General features: G+C 41.7%; 1 protein-coding gene across 1 annotated transcript in view; it reads left to right on the top strand.

Moving 5' to 3' along the window:
- LOC310824651 (cytochrome P450 3A27-like) overlaps window positions 1-23,975 on the top strand; it is a gene marked incomplete at both ends in the record, with an annotated part of 84,042 nt that overhangs the window by 46,954 nt on the left and 13,113 nt on the right. The window contains 4 exons of the mRNA XM_083697906.1: window positions 1,568-1,649; window positions 2,927-3,073; window positions 5,830-5,868; window positions 6,260-6,415. Coding sequence (XP_083554032.1) covers window positions 1,568-1,649; window positions 2,927-3,073; window positions 5,830-5,868; window positions 6,260-6,415 — 424 coding nt within the window. The remainder of the gene's footprint in view (window positions 1-1,567; window positions 1,650-2,926; window positions 3,074-5,829; window positions 5,869-6,259; window positions 6,416-23,975) is intronic.

Here is a 23,975-nt window from a genome sequence, read left to right as displayed (position 1 = left end):
ACCCTTCTAGGTAGCACTTTTTTTCTAAGAGTGCAGGATCTGTGATGGGTCTGTCTGTCTCTATCTACGGTATATATCCGCTTGAATGCCACAGCCTATTTGAGTATTGTTGCTGACCATGTGCATCCCTTCATGGCCACAATTGACCCATCTTCTAATGGCTACTTCCAGCATGATAATGCACCATGTCACAAAGCAAAAGTTGTCTTAAACTGGTTTCATGAACATGACAATGAGTTCAGTGTTCTTCAGTGGCCTTCCCAGGATCTGAATCCAATAGAACACCTTTGGGATGTGGTAGAACGGGAGATTCACATCTTGAAAGTGAACCTGAAAAATCTGCAGGAATTGAGTGATGCAATCATGTCATCATGGACCAGAATCTCAAAGGAATGTTTCCAACATCTTGTGGAATCAATGCCACGAAGAATTGAGGCTGTTTTGAGAGCAAAGGGAGGCCCTACCCAGTATTAGTATAGTGTTCCTCATAAAGTGCTCTGTGAGTGTATATCTAACTATCTTTGTTTTTGCTGGTCTGTAGGATCTATGATGGCCATCAGCCCATCCTGTGTATCATGGACACAGCCATGATCAAAACCATCCTCATCAAGGAATGCTACTCCCTTTTCACTAACAGGAGGGTAATACGCTAAATTGAAGTTGTTGTATGGGGAAAAAAACATAAGGGCTCCTTAAATAGATAATATCATTGTTATTATAGCATTATTAATATTAGGTTAATCTTGCAGTATATAATAATAATAATTTTTCGAGAATATCTATCTCAACGGGCCTCTGTATGACGCCGTGTTTATCGCTGAGGATGATGCATGGAGACGGATCCGCAGTGTCCTGTCTCCCTCCTTCAGCAGTGGGCGGATCAAAGAGGTACAGTCCCATCTCTCCTCTCCTTCTTTCATTCATTCCTTTATACAACACAAATAAATGAATGACTAACAACTCTGACGCGTGTGTGTGTGTGTGTGTGTGTGTGTGTGTGTGTGTGTGTGTGTGTGTGAGAGTGTGTGAGAGTGTGTGTGTGATTTGTACTATGTGTATAGTGTGTATTCATTGTTGTTTGTTGTTGTGTGAAGCAGCAACTTTAATTAATTAATCCAAGACAAATTTTCATCCGGGACAATAAAGTATATTTGATCTTATCTTCGATAAGTAGTATAGAATAATAGTTCATCTTTGGAGTCACTTATTCTTTGACTATATACATAATGTATCCTGTATGGATGTATATTCTCAGGCTATATAAACATTAAAATAATTCCTGTTTCAAACATGATATTAATATATGTTTTGCACATATTAATCCACGTATCAATCATGATATTTTTCCATGTATCCTTCCCAACTCAGATGCTCAGGATCATGAAGCAGCACTCTGGTAACTTGGTCAGCAATCTGAAGAAGACGGCTGATAACGATGAGCCCATTGAACTAAAGGAGTGAGTATTTATCTCCGAGACGATAAGGTGAATTTGTAATTTCAGTGAACTCCCCCTTTAATTTTGTGGTTGTGGTTCTGGTGGTCAGAGATTGTGTGGTTGTGTTCCAGGTTCTTTGGACCATACAGTATGGATGTGGTCGTCAGTACTTCATTCAGTGTCGACATCGACTCCCTCCACAACCCCTCCGACCCCTTTGTGACTGTGGGGGGACATGCAGCGTTCGGCCTGTAGAGGGAGCTACAGGACCGTGGCCGGGGTTGTGTCGGCGAGACTTTTGTTGCACACCTGCTGCGAATTAAGTCTCGCCGGCGAATGTTTAAGATGTGTGTGTGCTTCTGCCATTTCAGTAGGCGAGCTAAGCTGGAGACGGCGAGACAGGCTGACAGTAGAGCGAACGTCGACTGGAAAGTCGCCTGAGCGTGGAAAGGCTGGAAAGCGGGGACGGGAAAGTCCCAACGAACAGTTAAAACGCCCTGTATGAATAAACGGGAAAGTTGTTCCCTCAACGTAAACGCTGCGTCTGCCTCTGTGTACCATCGGACATTGTTACAGTGACCAACTTCAAGAAAATGCTCAAGTTTGACATCTTCAGCCCACTGTTCCTCACAGTCGGTACAACTGCCCCCATATAGCTTTCAGTCATTTTGTGCTTAATAAATGAAGCTATTGATTTCATTGATTAGACTGACATAAACCACACTGCCAATGGTTTGCGCTCTACTCATTTGACAAACACATGGGCCGTGTCCAGAACCAACCTCTAGTTCCTAAATGCTGGACACTTGGAGATCTGAGTGGATTGGATACAGAAGTGTCTAGGGATAGAGCCTAGGAGTTGTTTCTGGACAGGGCTGTGCATTGAATAGGATTGGAGTCACGTATCATGGTATTTCCTGTTCCTGTTTGTAACCGTGGCATTTCCTGTCCGTCCAGCATTCTTCCCCTTCATGGGTCCTGTTATGGCAAACATGGAGGTATCCCTATTCCCTGCCTCGGTCACAGATTTCTTCTACGCTGTCTTTCAGAAGATCAAGTCCAATCGCGTGGCTAGCACCAGGAAGGTATGTAAATATAACTGATCAAATATACGATCTTCAGCCAGTATTGTGTAATACAATTGTAGAGATTTGGTAGCATCTGGTAGTTCTCATGTGATTTTGATCTGACGTAAGCCTGCTTCCAGAGTCGGGTAGATTTCCTGCAGCTGATGATAGACTCGCAGAAAGACAGCAACTCAAAGGGAGAGGAGCAGAGTAAAGGTGCCTGCCTTAAACACACACACACACACACACACACTGTATACTAGCATCTAACACACACATACAGTACCTGCCTCAAACACCTATACCTACAAACACACCGTGGAAATACTCTACTTCGTCCCTTTCTCACACCTACCACCCCATTTCTCCCACTCTCCCTCTCATTCTCCCCCTCTCTCCATCATCATAGGATTGAGTGACCACGAGATCTTGTCCCAGGCAATGATGTTCATCTTTGCTGGCTATGAGACCACCAGTAGCTCTCTGTCCTTCCTGGCCTACAATCTGGCAACCAACCCTCACATCATGACCAAGCTGCAGGAGGAGATAGACACTGTGTTTCCCAACAAGGTAACCCCTCTGCAGACTCCTATATAGTACTATTCATGTGGAACAGGAAATATGATAGTGACAGTGTTTTAGAGGGTACTGATGAGTGTGTAACCCCTGTGCACTGCAGACTCCTACAGATGGTTAGATAGGTGACAGTATTTTGCAGTGTGCTAATGTGTCTGTAGCATCCCTGTGCAGACTTCTGCCCAGTATTATTCATTTGAAACAGGAAGTAGATAGGTGTTGTTGGAATCTTCAGAATACTTAAAAGGCCAGTACCTGAGGACCTGAGGGATCTACAGGGTATATACCTTAAAAGCATGTCTGACATGCAGTGGTGTGCATGACCATAGAGTGATTTCTAAACTAATACAATCATCTTAAAATAAATTATAAAACTAACAGGTAATCAGTGCAGAGACTTGTGTGATATGTGCTCTCCATCTGACTCGTGCTGCTGCATTTTGTATCATTTGCCAAGAGCTTTCTTTGGTCGACCAGACAAGAGAGTGTTACAGTAATCAAGGCTGCTAGTAATACAAGCATGCATTCGTCTCTCAGTGTCAGCCTGGGAGAGGAAAGGTTGCATCTTTACAGCTGTGTTCTGTAAAGGTCCATGTAATATTCAAGCTTTCTAAAAGCTTCCTAACGGTTGTAATGACTATCTTTAATCGGTAGCGATCAGGGAACAAGATCCCTTATAATAAATCCCTTATGAATAAATATTTCATTTACGAACGCTGTTTTGGTTCGGAAAACACGCTTTTTAAAATGCAGTGTCCTACCTGACATTCGGTTTGCATATAAACATGTTGTGAGTGCCAGGGGTGTTCTAGGGGAGTAGACTGACCTTTCTCTGGTGGCTGCCTCTCCCAATCGCGTGCGCATGCAGAAAAACAACAGCTAATGTCCAACACTGCAAGTTCATTTCGGGGGGATATATTATTATTAGGGAGGATGTTGTTGTTTGGACAACTTCAGACAGAATTTCTCCACGATGGCAGATTTCCGGCAAACTTACTTACTCTTCTTTAAGTGATACAAATATGTTTTAGTCACATTCTTGATATGGGTTTCAAAATTAAGATCTGAGTCAATGGTAACACCTTGTTTTTTTGCCTGGTGCTTAGTGTTACTGTAAGTAGTGTCTTTAAGTGTGCAGACAGTTTGACCAGGACAAGGACAAAGAGCATTTTGGCATCAGCATTAATTAATTAATTCTAAGGTCATTAAGAACCTAGTTAATAACTTAACAACATAGTGCTATCTCAGTGCTATGATCGGCACAAAAGCCAGATTGGAACATGTCAAAGGTACAGTTGGGAAGAAGGAGATTATTTAACAGTTTGAACACCTTTTTTTCAAGAATTATAATTTTTTTGCTTAAAAAGGGAAGGTTGGAGATTGGCCTAAAATCGCTAAGGACTGAAGAGTCTAAGTTACTTTTCTTCAGGAGGGGTTTCACCATGGTAGTTTTAGGTGCAGATGAACAGACCCCCACTTTGCTGAGCATTTCTGTATGACCACTGCAAAAGAGTTCATAGTGCTTCCATGTGGTGGAAGGTGGGGTAACAAGTCATCAAACACATCTTCAGGTCTTGCCTGAGTGATCCTCCTCACCTAATATTGTTTCTCTTATCTCAGAAGTATGTTGCAAATTCCTCACATTTGTAGGTGGAGAGCAGATCACCAGGTGTCTTGTGGGCGGGATTTATAAGGCTGTCAATCGTTGAAAAGAGCACTGTTTGAGTTGTTATGATTCATTATCAATTTTGAGAAATGATCCGGCTTGGCGTTTTTTTTATTGCCTTATTAAAAGCAGAAAGATGCTCTCGAAGAATATCAAGGTGGACCTGCAGTTTTTGTCAGCTCAGACTTTCTGCAAATTCTTTTAAATTTGGCCACAGCCTTTTTCAGTTTGAGTGGTGCTACAGAGTCGATAGTTGCCCTTAGTTTGGTGTTGAAGCTGGTTACTAAATCATTATCACAGGAGGAAGCTGTTGATGGTGTACTATTCATATTCATATTCATCATGAAATTCTCATCTGCTCAGCGACATGGCTAAATAAGTAATGGAGCGAAAATATATTTTTTCCCTACTTCTAATAGACTGACATGCATTCATGTTTAGCCAGGTTTCAGATAAAAACATTACAGTGCAGCTTTCGCTCTGAGATAAGATCAATAAAGGTTTTGCCAGATAGGGACCTAATATTCAAAAGCACCATGGTAATGTTCTCTGGGCTGTTCGGTGCTGCCCGGCCACAGTTAATGGAATGGATACCAAGTTATTCACATTTGAACCACCTGACAGTTTTCTTGTAGTCTGTCGACTGTGATAGGAAATAATAGACTATAGCACATTCAGTATTCCAAGCAGTCAATCCACTAAAAGCAGCCCAGTTTAGTGGCATTTTGACTTCTGATTGATCCTTGTGTACATCTATCATTTACATTGTTCAGTGGAATCTAAATGTATTTTCTTCTAACTATCAAGATAACATTATTTAGCGATTTTTTTGTTTATTCATGTACAACAAAAAAGCAAGTCTCTATTACACACGTACATTGAAAGTAATGGCGTTCTGTATGCGGGTGTCATGAAATTAGGCTATGCAGATTAGAATAAGTACAGTACTGTGTTCATTTCCCAAAAAAAGAACACAAAAAACTAACAGCTCTTCAGATTTGCGACGAAAAAGAGTTAGTTCTGGGCTACGGCTACGTGAACGACCAATCACTAGTGCTCATGTGAGTGTAATATCCCTGTTCAGGCTCCTATCCAGTACGAGGCTCTGATGCAGATGGACTATCTAGACAGCGTGATCAACGAGTCTCTCAGGTTGTACCCCATCGACTTGAAAGAGTCGCCAAGAAATCTGTTGAGATCAGCGGCATCACCATCCCCAAGGGTATGGTTGTCATGTTACCCATCTGGACCTTGCACCGTGACCCCGATGTGTGGGAAGACCCAGAGGAGTTCAAACCAGAGAGGTAATGGGCCACATCTTAACCACAACCACAATATCAATCACAACAGCAACGATAAGAGCAGTGTTCCACAAACAACCATAAAACAAACCTAAATGCGACGACCAAACACAAACAGATTTCTTCAACCATGTATAACCATCATATTACTGTGATTTAATTGATATGTTCTTTAACCCCTCCTCCTCTGAACTCTCCGTGTGTAGGTTCAGTAAGGAGAACAAGGAGAGCATCGACCCATACACCTACATGCCGTTCGGGTTGGGCCCACGGAACTGTATCGGGATGCGATTCGCTCTGGTATTGATGAAACTGGCGATGGTGGAGATTCTACAGAGGTTCAACTTCACCGTCTGCAAAGAGACAGAGGTGAGACAAAATAATGATACAATGATTGTAAATATAATTTTGTACCTATGACTTTGTTGCGTTTCTATATGTAGCAGAGGTGATTTTGGAATCACACTCGCGTGATGAGGTAGCCCTGCCTGAGACATGTAAACTGAAGTGTCGCCCTCAGACCTTGAGGATGTCCTCTTGGCTTAATAGTAGCGTTTGTGTCTTCCACATGGGAGACCCGGGTTTGAACCCCCATACTACAATTCTGTACTTGCGTACTGCATGAGTATGTACTCCCCATTTAATTTCCCAGATTGCATTTTTCAGTACTAGGCGCCAATCATCCTCAGTATAGGCTACCTACTAAAATTTAGTAACTAAATGATGGAAGTGTGAGATTTAAAAAAAAGCTATTTGTATTTCTGCAAAACTCCCTCGAGACTTCATAGGGCCATTTTAATGTATGTCGACCCAAGAGACGTTGTCCAGGAGTTTGAGTTTATTTGAATTTATAGTGCAATGCTACCCGAACGTAACAGTGACACTGTATTAGGTAACATTCATAGTGTAACGCTGACATCTGTTTTACTCGTTCCTTCATACTGTAACGACCCTGTGTAAGGCCCGTTAGCAGCTCCGCCAAGGGAGTTAACTCTCTTGGTGTTGTGGCTAGCGCGGCCGGTTTGTAAGCGGAAGGTTGCGAGTTCGATACCCGCTTAAGGCAAGCTGCTCTGCCCCGCCATTCGCTACAATACTTTAACTGTGTGTCAACTCTCACCAGATCCCCATTGAGATGGACCTACAGAACACTCTGATGCCCATACGGCCCATCAAACTCAAGCTGCTGTCCCGCTGCCAGGAGTCCAACGACAACCAGCTCAAAGCAGACAGCCAGTGATGAGGACCTGCCCTGCTGCAGGTCTCTCAGTTATTATGTTACACATAGATCTAGGATAAGCCCCAACACTGGCTACTTTCAAAAATGGGCTTAAAAAAAAAAAGGGCTTCGCTTTTGCCTTAAATTGAAACTAAATTGGCGCTAATAATTGCACTGTGACCCTAAAATGCACTGTGACTTTTATTCTTTTTTAATGTCTTTTATGCGTTTTTATTCTAATTTTTTTTTCATGCTCTTTCCTTTTTATCTATTTTACGTAAAGCACTTTGAATTGCCTCTGTGTATGAAATGTGCTATATAAATAAACTTGCCTTGCCTCGCCTCGCCTCTGGGCTCTGCTGCTACTGTATGCTGCTCTCTTTGTATCTGTCTATTAGTGGAGGTCCAGGACTAGTTGTACAGAGACAGTTGTTGTCTGTCGTCTGCAGTGCAGGGATTTGCATGTGACTTGTGTATGTTTTGACTCGTCTGGTAGTGGGTCTCTATCATCACGCTAAAAACGTGTGTATAATCACAAACTAAATCATAACATGAGAATGAACAATATGCCATCAAAACATGACAATGAATAGGTGTTAGATTAGATTCAACTTTATTGTCATTGTGCAGAGTACAAGTACAGAGACAACGAAATGTAGTTAGCGTCTAACCAGAAGTGCAAAAGGAGTGCAATGTGAACAATATATACAGGTAGAGCAGTATAAGCAATATATGAGCAGTATAAGTAGTGCAGTATAAGCAGTATATGAGCAGTATAAGCAGTATATGAGCAGTATAAGTAGTGCAGTATAAGCAATATATGTATTAACAGTAACATTATAAGCAGAATAAATATAGAATGCAGTATGAACAGTATAAGCAGTATATGAGCTGTATAAGTAGTGCAGTTACCAATGTATTGGGTCTATCTATGGGTATCGTAGTGCAGCAGTAATCAAAATGTACCTGCATTTTATCGTTTGAAGTGCCATCTCATCTGTCATAAGATTTGACTTGTAAAACTGAAAAGTAGGATACAACTAATAGCCTAAATGTATAAACACAGACCACAACCAAAAAACAACATGGGAAAATCGTTTACGCATCCTCTGCAGCAGGAACAGTGCAGAGAAAAAGTATGTACAGTAAACCCCATAACTGAATACACTTCATACGCTTCAGCGCGACACAGAACGCTACATTGAGGTGGCCTATACTGCAACAAAGTAAAAAAAATGAGACAGACACGTGTCTTCAATAACTTGCATGTTTTATCAAAATACAAGCATTCGGCACATTGTTAACTTGTAGGAAAGTTTAATCAGGTTTTATCAATTGTATTTCTTTAAATGTGAAATAAATATCATCAGTGCAGAGGCTATAACACACTACAAAAGTCACATTAAATCACGGAAAGTAGGCTAGGCTAATTAACGGAACTATATGAATATACAGCCCGAGCCCAGTCCAGGGTTCTGAAAGCGACAAGTAACAAGTGTGCCCATCAACGGTCTAGATATTAGGCCTATACAGTGGGGGAAATAATTATTTGATGGTACTTTATGGTATGATTATGGTACTTTTATTTTAACAAATAGAGACAGAATATCAACAAAGAAGTCCAGAAAAAACACATTATATAAAGTTATAAATTGATTTGAATTTGATCCCCTACAAACCAGCAAGAATTCTGGCTCATACAGACCGGTTATATGCCCATGAGGCACACAGATTACTCCTGTCACTTTAAGAAAGTACTTGTTATGGGTATAAAAGACACCTGTCAATAGAATCAATCTCTTCCATTCCAACCTCTCCACCACCATGGGCAAGACCAAAGAACATTCAAAGGACATCAGGGTAAGAGTTGTAGACCTGCACAAGGCTGGAATGGGCAACAAGACCATCAGCAAAAAGCTTGGTGAGAAGGAGACAACTGTTAGTGCAATTATTAGAAAATGGAAGAAATACAAAATAACCATCAATCGCCCTCGGCCTGGAGCTCCATGCAAGATCTCGCCTCGTGGGGTAAGGATGATCATGAGAAGGGTGAGGATCAGCCCAGAACTACGCGGGAGGAGCTTGGTAATGATCTCAAGGCAGCTGGGACCACAGTCACCAAGAAAACCATTGGTAACACACTACACCGTAACGGATTGAAATCCTGCAGTGCCCGCAAGGTCCCCCTGCTCAAGAAGGCACATGTGAAGCAGTGGACCCGTCTGAAGTTTGCCAATGAACACTTAAATGATTCAGAGAAGGCTTGGGAGAAGGTGATGTGGTCAGATGAGACCAAAATTGAACTCTTTGGCATAAATTCGACTCTTCGTGTTTGGAGGGAGAGAAATGCTGAATGCTACAATCCCAAGAACACCATCCCCACTGTCAAACACAGAAGTGGAAACATTATGCTTTGGGGTTGTTTCTCTGCTAAGGGTACAGGACGACTTCACTGCATTGAGGGGCCAATGGACGGGGCCATGTACCGTAAGATCTTGGACAAGAACCTCCTTCCCTCAGCCAGAGCACTGAGGATGGGTCGTGGATGGGTCTTCCAGCATGACAATGACCCAAAACATACGGCCAAGACAACAAAGGAATGGCTCAAGAAGAAGCACACTAAGGTCATGGAGTGGCCTAGCTAGTCTCCAGACCTTAATCCTATAGAAAATTTGCGGAGGGAGCTGAAGCTTCGAGTTGCCAAGCAAAAGCCTTGAAACCTTCAGGATTTGGAGAGGATCTGTAAAGAGGAGTGGACCAAAATCCCTCCTGAGATGTGTGCAAAACTGGTGACCAACTACAAGAAACGTCTGACTTCTGTGCTTGCCAACAAGGGTTTCTCCACCAAGTACTAAGACATGTTTTGCTTGGGGATCAAATACTTATTTCCTTCGATCAAATGCAAATTAATTTATAACTTTATATAATATGTTTTTCTGGACTTTTTTTTTTTGATATTCTGTGTCTATTTGTTAAAATAAAAGTACCATAAAAATTATAGACCGCTCATTTCTTTGTAATCGGGCAAACTAACAAAATCAGCAGGGGATCAAATAATTATTTCCCCCACTGTACGTAACATTTGGAGATGTGTTAACACGATCAAAGAAAATACGCGGGAGAGGTCCACTGTTTGAGGCGAAAAAAGACAGGGTTCCCAGAGGAAAAATTAATAAAAATTAGTTCCTCACAAAACAAGGAACCCTAAACCATTTCAATGGAAACGATCGGACTTTACCTTGGAACGTAGCGGATGTATGAGCGCGGCTTTGGAATTATTCAAAACAGCGCCCGCGCTGCCACGATCAAAGAGAATACGCGGTAGAGGTCCACTGTTTGATGCGAAAAAATACAACGTTCCCAGAGGAATAAAAACGAAATAAAAATGAAATATCCCATTGTTCCTAACAAAACAAAGAACCCAAAACCATTTCAATGGAAACATCGGACTTTACCTTGGAACGTAGCGGACACATGAGCGCGGCTTTGGAATTATTCAAAACAGCGCCCGCTCTAACACGATCAAAGAGAATACGCGGGAGAGGTCCACTGTTTGAGGCGAAAAAAGACAGGGTTCCCAGAGGAAAAATTAATAAAAATGAGTTCCTCACAAAACAAGGAACCCAAAACCATTTCAATGGAAACGATCGGACTTTACCTTGGAACGTAGCGGACGCATGAGCGCGGGCTTAGGAATTATTCAAAACAGCGCCCGCTCTAACACGATCAAAGAGAATACGCGGTAGAGGTCCACTGTTTGATGCGAAAAAAGACAACGTTCCTAGACGAATAAAAACGAAATAAAAATGAAATATCCTAGTATTCCTAACAAAACAAAGAACCCAAAACCATTTCAATGGAAACGATCGGACTTTACCTTGGAACGTAGACTGTTTGTGGAACGTAAAGTAGTGTACCTACTGAACTCGAACACTGCACCTACGTGACAACCTACCAACCCCTGCAACCCCTGCACCCCCCCCCCGGACAATTGCACTATTACTCCCCTCCCCTGCTCTTACTCAATACCACTGCTCTTCTGTACATATGTCCATACTGTTCATATTTTCTTAATACTACTGTTAGTACACTGCACATATCTGTACATACTGTGCATACCTGTTTATACTGTTCATATGGCATTCCATATTTATATTTATTCTGCTATCTACCTTATGTTACTGTTAATACATATATACTGCATTACCTATACAGCTCATATGCTGCTACACTGTTCATACTGTAACTTATTTATTCTGCTTATAATGCTACTGCTTACTCATATACTGCTGACACTGCACTACTTATGTTATACTGCACTACTTACTGCTCATATATTGCACTACCTGTATATACTGTTCATTGCACTTTCTGCTATTTTGCACTTCTGGTTAGACGCTAACTGCATTTCGTTGTCTCTGTACTTGTACTCTGCACAATGACAATAAAGTTGAATCTAATCTAAAAAAAATGTTTTCGCTGACTGGCGGCACAAGGGTGTGGGTTGGGTGGAGCTCCGCTGTTTGAGGCGAAAAATGACAAGGTTCCCAGAGGAATAAAAAAAAAATGCCTTTATGCACCTGACACCATAAACAAAGTACCTTCTGGAAAAATAAACTTCTTCTAATCCAAGCCAGCTCTGTGATATTCTAGAAGGTCAGAGTTTAGCAGTTAGCACAGTAACATTGTTGCGAAGAGGTCAGATGAAGATAAGATATCTTTGAAAAAAAAAGTATAAATATGATCAGACTTTTTTCTGATAAAATAGTTGTTTTTTTGTTCAACAGTACCACTTTGTCTGTTTTTCCATTTTCTTGAAGCATCTGCACTCGATTTCCAGCCAGCATCATAGTCATGACAGTGAAAGTGTCCAAACAGGTGACCTGAAAAAATATCAAAAGGGGGATGAGGAGAAGAAAGCGGATCTCCACACTGATGAAACATGGGCAGATGAAGAAGATACTAGCGAAAGAAAACAAAAACATGGAGAGGAAAAACTGTCTGTGGAGTATAAGGCAGCTATTAAAGAGAATGACAACATTTGGATGAACTTTCGTTCATCTTGGTCTAATAATGGAATTAGTCTAGTCGTGGTGTGGGCCAGGAGTGACTGCAACCTATAATAAGCCTTCTTTACTTTGCTACAGCCATCGCTGGCCGACATTGTCATTCACTGCCATCAACGGAAATCAATGTTTCCCACATTATATTTCATGCCAACGTCAATCAAAAGTAACCTCAGATTGTTATGGAAATCTTTCAGTGAACAACAACAAACGATGTTTGGTCTCAGTTGAGAGTTTTAATGCATATAGAAAGTATTATACAACGTTGGTCAGCTGGATCAGCATTCCTTCACCAACAGTGTGGATTCAGATACTGATGCTGTGGCTGAGGAGAAGACCATCCTTAACTCCAATGCTCATACGTCATAGGTCTTGGGGTAAACATATCTTGCACCTGTTTGCTGACCAAGAAGCTGGGAAAGAAGCGTAGGCGTTGTGAGCCACTATCTCAAACCTCAGCCTGCAGTTAGGAGTGTTCCAAGGTCACATAACATCTTTGATACAAGAGAAGGAGCAGTCGGTTTTGGTTCTTCCTCAGTCACATAATTAAAAATAACAAAGTACATTGGGTCACAGAAAGGTCAATACATTTAATATAAAACTAAAACAAAATAGTACAAATATTTTTTGCCATTACAAAACCAAGTACTGTAACAAAGTGATGAAGGCTTATCTAAGGTTACAGATGCATAGTCTTGAACCAAAATAAGAAAAACATACAATAATGATTGCTTTGATAATGATAATTATGGCTTTAAAAGACCCAGAAAACAACCAAAATATTGTATGATGAAAAGTAAGAGATTCCCCAGACTGATGAAGAATAATGGACAGATGCCAAAAATAGAAATGAGACATTTTGTTTAATATACTGTGAAGGGGAGGATCAGGTGAAAGTAATAACGGGAGTGGAGAAAACAAGGGAACAAAGCTTTAGTCACAGTGAAAAGGTAATTAGTGAACAGGAGAGAAGTGCCATCAAACTTACTTGAGATTTTTTGATCATTTTGAGTTACAATTCTAGTGTTTCTTTTTTGTTCATCTGGTTCACTTTCTTACCTCTGTATCTATCTACAGTTTTCCCATCTTTTCCAAGGGTAAACAGACCCGAGTTCAATACCCAACAGCCACACTTGGCAGAGTAGACAGCGAACACAATGCAAAGGTGGGCTAACGGAAAACTGTTTTGATAGATTCAACAGTTTAGATTGTAGATTCATTGATAGGTTGGTTGATTGATTTACATTGAGCAGGACCTCTCCCTTTATGTTCCTTCCTCAGATGTCTATCCACAGCTGGGCAATGGTAATTTGCTGAAATGAACTGTGTATTAACAGTCAGGAGAATTCAAAAGGTAAAAAACCAAGTCACCAGCGTGGCTGCGGGGCTGAAGCCAGATTTATTTTGAATGGCCAAACCTGAATAAAGTATTCATTCAGTAAGACGAGTTATGGTTTAGAATGTTTGTAGAGCACACACATACACTCACCGGCCACTTTATTAGGTACACCTTGCTAGTACCGGGTTGGACCCCCTTTTGCCTTCAGAACTGCCTTCATTCTTTGTGGCATAGATTCACCAAGGTGCTGGAAAACATTCCTCAGAGACTTTGGTCCATATTGACATGATGGCATCACGCAGTTGCTGCAGATTTGTAGGCTGCATCTCCATGATGTGAATCCCCCGTTCCACCACATCCTGCTGGAAGTAGCCATCAGAAGATGGGTACACTGTGGTCATAAAGGGATGGACATGGTCAGCAGCAATACTCAGGTAGGCTGTGGCGACAAAGAAACAAACATCTGTTAATACTTATAGACACCTGCTCTGTCCTCATACATAGCTGAACACCTCTAAACACCTCCCAAGAGTCTGGAGACAGAATGTCAGTCTGACTTCAGGTTTATTGATTTAGAAAGAGTGAAACTGAGAAAGAGAAACAATAATCAATGATATGGTTTCACATCCACACATTGCCTTGCCATACATCACAGAGATGACCTAACAAAGAAATAGCGACATATAGCTACAGATGTTGTATGATGCAACAATACACAGGTAAAGATCATTTTATGCCACGTCCTACACATTTGGGGTAGTCAATAGTCCTAGGAGAAGCACACCTGTTAACCATCTCAACTCCATCTCTCCTTTCAGTCATAGGGTGAGGGTTAGGGTAGGAGTTTCTCATAGAAGTCTGTCTGTGTGTGGTAATGCTGATCTGCACTGTGACTGCAGCCTTTTAGGAAGTGAATAGGTTGGTTTCACATACACTAAAATATGTGTACTTCAAGTAATCTTGTCTGTCTACAAGAGGGCAGCATATCATCATTTCAGATCTGCGATCAATGAAGGGGCCCAACAGTTTAAATAAATCATATTAATATCTATTGTTAAAGTTGAAGGGTTCTCCCTCGACAGACTCTCTCTCAATGTGAAGAATTACTTTGATGTATTTGAAAATAATCTTCTACATGCAGATGCATCATTTACTACTATGTAGTAGTTGTCATTCACTCATGGCCTGTCTGAAGGTGTTGAGCAGGACAGGTCTCAGCACTCATCCACTCAAGGTCTCTGATCCAGCACTCCTGTCTTCCTTTCTTTCTCACTATCTTTAGGATCGATCCCCATTAGCTGCCGCCATTAACAACCACATATACACTCACTGGGCTCTTCATTAGGAACACTATATTAATACTGGGTAGGGCCTCCCTTTGCTCTTAAAACAGCCTCAATTCTTCGTGGCATTGATTCCACAAGATGTTTGAAACATTCCTTTGAGATTCTGGTCCATGATGACATGATTGCATCACGCAATACCTATAGATTTTTCAGGTGCACTTTCAAGCTGTGAATCTCCCGTTCTACCACTTCCCAAAGGTGTTCTATTGGATTCAGATCCAGTGACTGGGAAGGCCACTGAAGAAAACTGAAGCACTTACACATGGCCACATTATTATGGGGGTTATACGTCCTGTCATCTATAATTGTCTTATCATTATTCTTATTACTAATTTATTACATGGCCCCAGCATTTTCTTTTTATCTTGTAATTGTTATTATCTATTTATATAGGCAGGCCTGCTATGATTTTAAAATCAACACCTTACTTTGCACTTTCGCCCACGTAGCACTTCTTCTCCTAAAGCATTCACACCCTGATGGTTCAATAGCGCTCCAACAAATTCTTCTTGACTTCCCTCTAGTGTCCATTTTTTGGCAGCGGCACACACAGTCCACCCTTTTCCAAAACATTGGTGAAATGGTAGAAGCAGGCCCCAGGGTAACTGTCAATTTATATGTTGGGGTTGGTGAAAGGAGGAATTTTGTTCAGGTTACAATCCCCCAATATCAGTGTCGGTTTGTGGCCTTCAAAATTCCAATCTGTCACCTTATGTTGTAGTCTGGCTTTGTGTTACCAGGGAGTTTTCGATTTTTCCTTCACACTGGCGTCACCTGTTGATGAAAGGAGGAAAGGTGAGATGACATCATCAGCGTGTATGGAGATGTGACTGTGTAGCTGAAGGGTGCACATGGTTGTTAAAGGGATAGAGATGGCTGCTACAGAGGCCCGAGGTTGACGCCTCGCAGGACGGCAACAGGAAGGACTGCAGGGGGAAGATAAAGACATCAGGAGATTTACGAGAATATGTGTTATGTATTATAATATATTAAGATAATACATCATAATTATCATTATTATAGAATTATAATTATATAATATAATTCCAGGAGATTGTCCCTCTCCTTCTCCTGACTGCACACACAATCTCTATTTTCATCCTGAGAATGAGTGTGTTCGAGTCAAATTTCTAAGAATGTGTCTTCGATGGAGTGATACTGTCCGTCCACTAGAGGGCAGTCCAATGCAACTCATCTCATCTCATAGGGTCATTCAGATCAACACTCCATTCAAAAGCAAGTGGAGGAAATCAAATAAGCATTACACTATGTATGTGTGCGGGGACATGCAGCGTTCGGCCTGTAGAGGGAGCTACAGGACCGTGGCCAGGGTTGTGTCGGCGAGGGTCCGTTGCACACCTGTTGCAAATGAAGCCTCGTTGACTAGATGCTTAAGATGTGTGTGCCTCTGCTTTTTCAGGAGGTGGGCTGGGAACGAAGGAGCAGGTTCCGAGAGAGAGAGACGACTGGAAAGTCGCTGAACTTTGAAACGGGCTGAAAAGCCAAATTGACCACTGTGCTAATAAACGGGAGCTACATTCCCTCACTACCATACTGCGTCTGCCTCCGTACGAACAAACATTATTACAGTATGTATATGTATTTCTATCATATCTTGCTACAGTGAAAATACTAGGTTTGTAGGTTCGTTTCGTTTGTTTAATCTGGTCCGGGTCCTTATCGTGTAAAAACATTACTCTTCATACTTTTAGACAATATTAAACAATAACAACACCGAGCCCATGGTACTTCTGCACATCTGTATCTGGTGGAAGACCTTGTTGACGAAGATGATGTTGTCCCGCCAGTTGGACAGCGTGCTGCTGTTGGAATGGCTCTTCTCTGTCTCGGCAGGCCTGTTGGGCTCCCCCTCCTCCCCAGTCCTTCTCCTTCCTGAGAATTGCACATAACTTGATTTCTAGATTGGAGTGTTACAATTTCTATTGTGGCTTCTTTTAACAACATAACGAAATAACAAAAACACTCCTTTCAAATAGCCACTGTCGAAGCTGGAGCGGGGTTAATAACACACAATCCAAGATAGAGAAAAAAGCGGAGATCAAAAGTTAGAATTCAAACCAAAATAGCATTTATTATGCATTAACGTTCAACAAAAATATTCTCTGTGGCTCTTCAATGCCATAAACAAAATATATTGATCCCGAATTGTTTCTTTCAATTTGTGACAATAACTTTTGTTAGTTTGCAGTAGCTTGTGGTGATTGTTTGTGGTCAAAAAGCTGTTCCACTTCCCCGTCTAACTCGGATTCTCTCCAAAAACAGGTGCCGCGGCTTTCCACCAATTAAATAGACACCTCCCATAGCGGACCCAGAATCGAAGAAAAAAAAAGAAAAAAAAGAATTCACAGGTTCTTGACAGAACAAAAGCATAGATGTAGAGTAGTAGACCGTACATGAAGAGTTTGACTGTAAGACATGGTTATGGTACAGTATAGCACCGTGCTTTGTTAGTCGACTGGGGTAGGCCAGGGCAGTGAACTCACAGGTCCTCAGGGCCTCCTCTGCGTCAGGTTCCTGGTGGTTGACGGCGATGCCCTGGTGTGACCTCTCCTGGAAGAAGGGTAGTCTGTCTACCAGCTCGCCCTCTAGGAAGGCTCCTTCTTCCACCTCCTCCTCCTCCTTTTCCTCCACCACCACCTCCTTCAAATCTTCCTCCTCTCCCCTATCTGGCAATGGCAACTCTTCCTCCTCCTCTGATTTTGGAATGGATTGGACCCTGTGGGCGGGGCTTGCAGACCCAGAGAGGAAGTGACTTCTTTTTCTAAGGGACACAAAGTTGTTGGTGGAATGTTCTTTCAGAAGTCAGAATTAAAGCTCATACCTTCAGAGAGGCGTTCACAACTTTAAAACATTGTAAAATGTAAAAATCTGTGTACAGTACAATGAATTAATTCAAATGCAGTATTTTCTCTCTGCGCTAAAACACATTTCATTCATGTCAACGTACCGATTGTCTTGTCTTTGTTGACCTTCCAGGAGAGAGGTCCCTCATGCACCATCTTCCTCTTGGTGAGATCCATATTCGACAGGAGAATGTGAATCATCAAATCATCATCAAAACTTCAGTTTCTTCTTTTCTTTTTCTGAACATTTTTGGCTTTTACAGAGTAGAAAACAATCATAATGCCTGTTACGACTCCAGATGACAACTCGTCTACGTCTAGGGGCGGTAGAGGAGTCGCAACAAAAAGGTAGTGCCACGGACTTATTGCAGGAATTAAACAGGCACAAACCACAGTGTAAACTATATACAATTATTTATTTCCTCTGGGAAAACACAACACAAGACACACGCCAAGGAGAAAAGGGAACTATGAGCGGTGCCAAAGCAAAGAAATCATAAACAAAGGTGATGTCCTAAACTAGTGCAATAGTAATCTATACTACCAGGGCTATGCTAAAGTGCTATGCTACACTAGACTAGAACATACATGGGGCGGCACCCACTCCTAACCTGGTGAATTGTAACAGAGATGAGCCTACGTGTTGGAAATGTAAACCCATGGGTCTCTTACCTATTCACCTTACCCCTATGGCGTACATTTAACAGACAGACAAATATTGAGAAAAAAACTATACGTAAACAATGACGCAAGTATACCAAAAGAAAACTAAATGTAAATAAGTACGTCGGAGGTTTCGAACAACTAAGCAACAGCGAATCGACAGCAAACATAAGCTACGGTACAACTGGGTCGACTCCCGAGGGGAAGGCCAGCGGGGCTTTTAAATGACACGGACAGCCCTCTGATTGGTCAGGAATGGTGATGACTGATTGGGACGAATGGCCAATTGCTGACGGACACCTGAATGTAGAGTGACAGGTCAAGGGAAAAACAGAAGGAAACACAAAACACAACAAGGAAACGCACATGTAGGAGTGGGAACGTAACAATGCCAAACAAGGCTACGGATAACAGACGCAAGGGAATAACTTACAGAAATTCAAAATAATCAAACAGGAACCTTAAAGGGAAACTTTCTGATTAGAAGTGAATGGGAGAGTAGTGGAGCGCCTCCTCACCTTGAACTATGAGATCATGGGGTTCTCACTCTGCTTCAGTAAGGACAGGTCTAACCGTCTCTGGTAGTCCTCTAGTCCCTGTAAGGATAGGAACGTGCACACACACACACACACACACTTATGAGCACTGAACAATCACACATGTTGTCCTGTGGTAAATCATGAATCATTATATTACTAACCAAAACATTGAACATACCACAAAAATAATGACAGGTGCTTGCTAATATGCATTCTGACCAACTTGTGCAGCTCAGTGGCATTCTAAACGACCTGCTCCTTCATTTTAAGCATTTAAATCACAGTCCTGGTTGTCCGATCACAAGTATTATCCGATTACCAGTATCAAGTCCTAATTTACGGAAACAAGTAATATGAGATCGGCACACCCCTCATCGGCATGTGACCACCAATGTTGGGTCTAATCAATGGCGTCTATTCACACGGTCCTGGTTACCTGTTTGTTCTCTGCCTCTTTGACGGCCTGGTTAACATAGTTGAGTATCTTCCTGCAGCAGTCTCCTGTCCTCTTCACCTTGTCCCTCTCCTCCATCTCCTCTAGGGGTCAAAAACAACAACCAAACGTCAACCAGTCATCCATCAACTCATCATCTCATTGTTAATGTGGGCCGATAAGTGCACTACACCAGAAAGTGAGCAAGTGTTTTGAGCTGGAGGGGGTGGGTTGGGGGGTGTTAGGTAAAGGGGGCGGAGGTGCAAAAAAGGGAGGTGAAAGAGAAAGCAGTTTTAAAAAGACAAGGTTTAAAAAGTGTGCAGGTGAGGCGAAAAACACATAGGGGGCTTGTAGGAGAACCTCACCACAGGAACATACATGTATTGTAGTCGTTGTGAAATCGTAGTAGTCTATGGTACGTGTGTACTTGGCTATGCTCTCAAGCAGTAGAGGATACTTGGTCAGCCTCTGCATCTCCACAGGAATGATGTCCTTCAGCTGCAGTCGGCGACACTGGCGGTTACTCTCGGTTATTCTCCGCCGTACCGTGGTGGGCGGACAGAGAGGCGGTCGAAATCCACATCAACCTGCTCAGACAATAAAACTATAGGACACTGGTTAGAAGACCCTAGCCTACCTAACTTGCGGTTACTTTCCTGATTCAACTTTGTGTCTACCTTCTTGATTCAACTTGCTTTACCTTCCCTGGCTCCCCCTTCCCCCTTCCTCTTTCATCGTTAGCTGCTCCGCCTTTTTCTTGTTGTGACCGTCTAATTGTCACCTCCGATTTCCATCCCCAAACCTTCCAATCTACCTTCCTCGACCCGTTCCGTAACTTCTTTATCTTACCAGCAGCATGGTACAAACAGTTGACCTTTTAAAACATTTTACTGTATTACTATATGCTGAGTAAAAGTGATTCTTAATTGAAGAGTTTCATGTTTAGGCTCAGACTGATTCATTTCACATTCTAGGGTTCCATATACACTCATACACACATCACACACTCACACAGACACATCTTATACACTCATATAACACAGCACACACTCACACATCTTACACACTCACACATAATCATACAAATATAGACACCCACTCATTCTTACATTCTCACACATACAAATACACTCTCAAGCACACATACATACATGCAAATACACACAGTTGTTGGTTATACCTACGTTTGATTCCCAGGGTATAAGACACCAATTGTGATTAGGATATCTCAAGCTGATTCCAAAGCTGCTTCCTAACATATTTCTTTAATCTCACAGTGATATCCTAGATAACCAATAATACAATATTGTTCTCTTTTGACAAATTGCAGAAAAGAGTGAAAATGAAGACATTTTACAATAACCCTAAAAACAATTACTGCAAAAGGAAAGACAAAAGGGAAAATGGAGAAAGGGATTACCATAGTAACTCCAGTAGAAATATTAGAGAATAAAAACCCTCTTTTGAATAACCAAATAAGAGAGATGTCAGAAAAATGGGAAAAACTAACCAGTAAGAATTATACTAAGTGGCCTAAGGAAGGGACATTTGATGTTGCAGTGTGTAAGGAAATGGGAACACTGGTAAAAAAAACACACAAACCTTGAGTTAATTCAAAAAAGAGACAGGAGAAAAGAGAGAGAGAAATAGACCTTTAGATTTTAAAATTGTTAAAAACAGTAGGATTCTCGGGACAAGCGCAGTTAATTCCAATGGCAACTCCAGTAAGTCTGAAGATAGGAGACAGAGCCCACAACCCTGCCCATACTGATCTCTGACCAGACACCGGTGAATCTCTTGGGGAGGGATGCATTATGCATGCTGGGGATGAAAATATGGTGTTCCCCAGAAGGTGTATATGTAGATAATACGGCAATAAAGACACAAGAAATACCAATAAATGCAAGCGCAAATGTTTACTGGTTAGAGGAAATAAACCATGAAATAGAGCAAACTTGGTTAAAATGGAGAAAATGTATTGAAGCCCAATTGCCAGATGCACGAAAACCACGATTTGACTACCACTGCACAATGCAGTTTGACTCAAATTGCGACTCCTACCAAGAACAAACTAAAAATGTGGTTGTCCCATTAATGTCACAATACATCATAGTGGGAAAACAGGGAGCAGCTATGAAAATAGATGAATCAGAATTTGTACAAAAATGGTATAATATACCTAATGCTGCTCCTCATGTGTCATTAATGGTAAATAAAGGGTATAGAGCAAGAGACTTGGGACCAATGATGAGAACCGCATTAAAAAGTGACTGGAAAAAAACAAGTAACCCATTGGTAAAACATTCTGCAGACAAGGAATTCATAAAAATAATATGTGCCACGCCTATGAATGGTATACCACAGGAAGTAGCCATATTGGTTAAACAACAAGTTCAGATGAAAGAAAAATCAGATAATCAATTGAGCGATGACATGGAAAAACAGATTCCAGAAAGTCTCTGGTCAAAACATGACACTGACGTGGGCTTAGTAAAATCAGCAAGCCCTATAATTATGAGAACAAAACAGGGCAGTGTATTACCAAGAAAAGCCCAATATCCTATGAAACCTGAAGCTGAGGAAGGAATAAGCAAAACAATAGAGGGTTTGATAGCAGCGGGAGTTTTAGAAAGAATAAACAGCCCGTGCAATACCCCCCTTCTTCCAATTCTAAAAGCAGATAAGTCAAAATGGAGATTGGTGCATGACTTAAGAGCAGTAAATGAGGTGGTGCAGGATTGGCCAGCAGAAGTACCAAATCCTCATACACTGTTAACAAATGTTCCTCCGACAGCCAAATACTAGACAGTGATAGATTTATGCTCAGCTTTTTTCAGTGTACCGTTAGCAGAAGAAAGTTGGTACTTGTTTGCATTCACCTACAGAGGACAACAATACACATACACTAGAATACCTCAAGGGTTCAAACATTCGCCTCATGTGTTCAACCAGGTGCTAAAAGCAGATCTAGAAGACCTGGAGATAAACAGCACAGTAATCCAATACGTGGAAGATTTGATTGGAACAATGTCATGAGGACTCCATAAGAGTTCTCCAAAAATTGGCAAAGGGGGGACACAAAGTGTCAAAAACTAAATTGCAGTATTGCTTACCTCAGGTTGACTATCTGGGAAGAACTATAGCGCATGGGTCAAAAGCAATATCACCAGGACAATTAGAAGGCATAAGTAAAACACCAAAACCAGTAAATGTGGGCCAAATGATGACATTCTTGGGAATGACAGGATTCAGCGGAGATTGGATAGAGGACTATGCGATAAAAACAGCAGCTCTGAGGGTGCTGATGAAAACAGCGGGTCAGCAGAACTTAAGAGCCCCTTTAATATGGACAACAGAAGCTACAATGGCATTTGAAATGTTGAAAAAAGAAATGCAGCTATGCACTATGCCTATGAGAAGGCCTCGTCAATCACAACGGGCTACCCAATAACAATATACACACACATCACAAGACAGTGGAACTGTTAGAACAGGGAAGGTTTGTTCTAACACAAGCTAGGAACCTGTCATATTTGTCGTTATTAACATACCCAGACATCACTATCAAGAGATGTAGCACAGTAAATCCAGCTGAGTTAATACCACTGGCAGATGAAGGGGAAGAACATGATTGTATAGCACACTCGCTAACATTCACCAGGTTAAGACCAGATTTAGAATCAACACCCTTACTATATGCAGAAGAGACATATTTTGTAGATGGTTCATGTTATAGAGATCATTTAGGAAATCATGCAGGGTACGGCATAGTCAAACAAATAGGGCAGACATTCAGCTGTCCACAACCGTGTTCTGCCCAGTTGGCAGAACTAAGGGCACTGACTGAAGCCTGTAAAATGGGGGAAGGCAAATCAGTGAACATTTTTAATGACTCAGCGTATGCGCATGGAGTCGGTCATCTGTTTGGGGCAGTATGGAAACAGAGAGGCTTTTTGAAAAGTGATGGGTCACCCATACAGCATTGTGAGCAAATTAAGGAATTGATGTCGACTATGATGAAACCAAAACGGTTAGCGATCATCAAATGTCAGGCGCACCAGAAAGGCAATGATTACATTATTCAGGGCAATAATGCTGCTGATGAAGCGGCAAAGCGAGCCTCGAAGTGTGAGGTGGCCGTGTTGGCCCCAATGGTATTAATAGAACCAATAACGCAGCTAGAGGATATAATACGCATGCAACAGATTGCAGGGCCGTATGAGCAATCCATGTGGCTCCAAAGGGGGGCAAAAGGAGACTCTACAGGATTGTGGAGATTGCATGAGGGTACGATAGTGGCACCTACGGTGCTACTGGGGATTTTGATCGCTGATGCGTATGGTTTTGACCATTGCGCAAGGAGGGAAGTTTTGAGAAAGATAAAACTCCAAGGGTATTGGTCACCCTATTTACAGGCAATGGTAGAAAATGCATTGGCAGAATGCACAGTATGCACACAAAAC

Source organism: Argentina silus (genome assembly GCF_951799395.1).
Source record: "Argentina silus genome assembly, contig: scaffold_59, whole genome shotgun sequence".
Classification (NCBI taxonomy): domain Eukaryota; kingdom Metazoa; phylum Chordata; class Actinopteri; order Argentiniformes; family Argentinidae; genus Argentina; species Argentina silus.
Note: the sequence above shows the minus strand (reverse complement) of the source record. Positions and strands in the feature narration are given on the sequence as shown.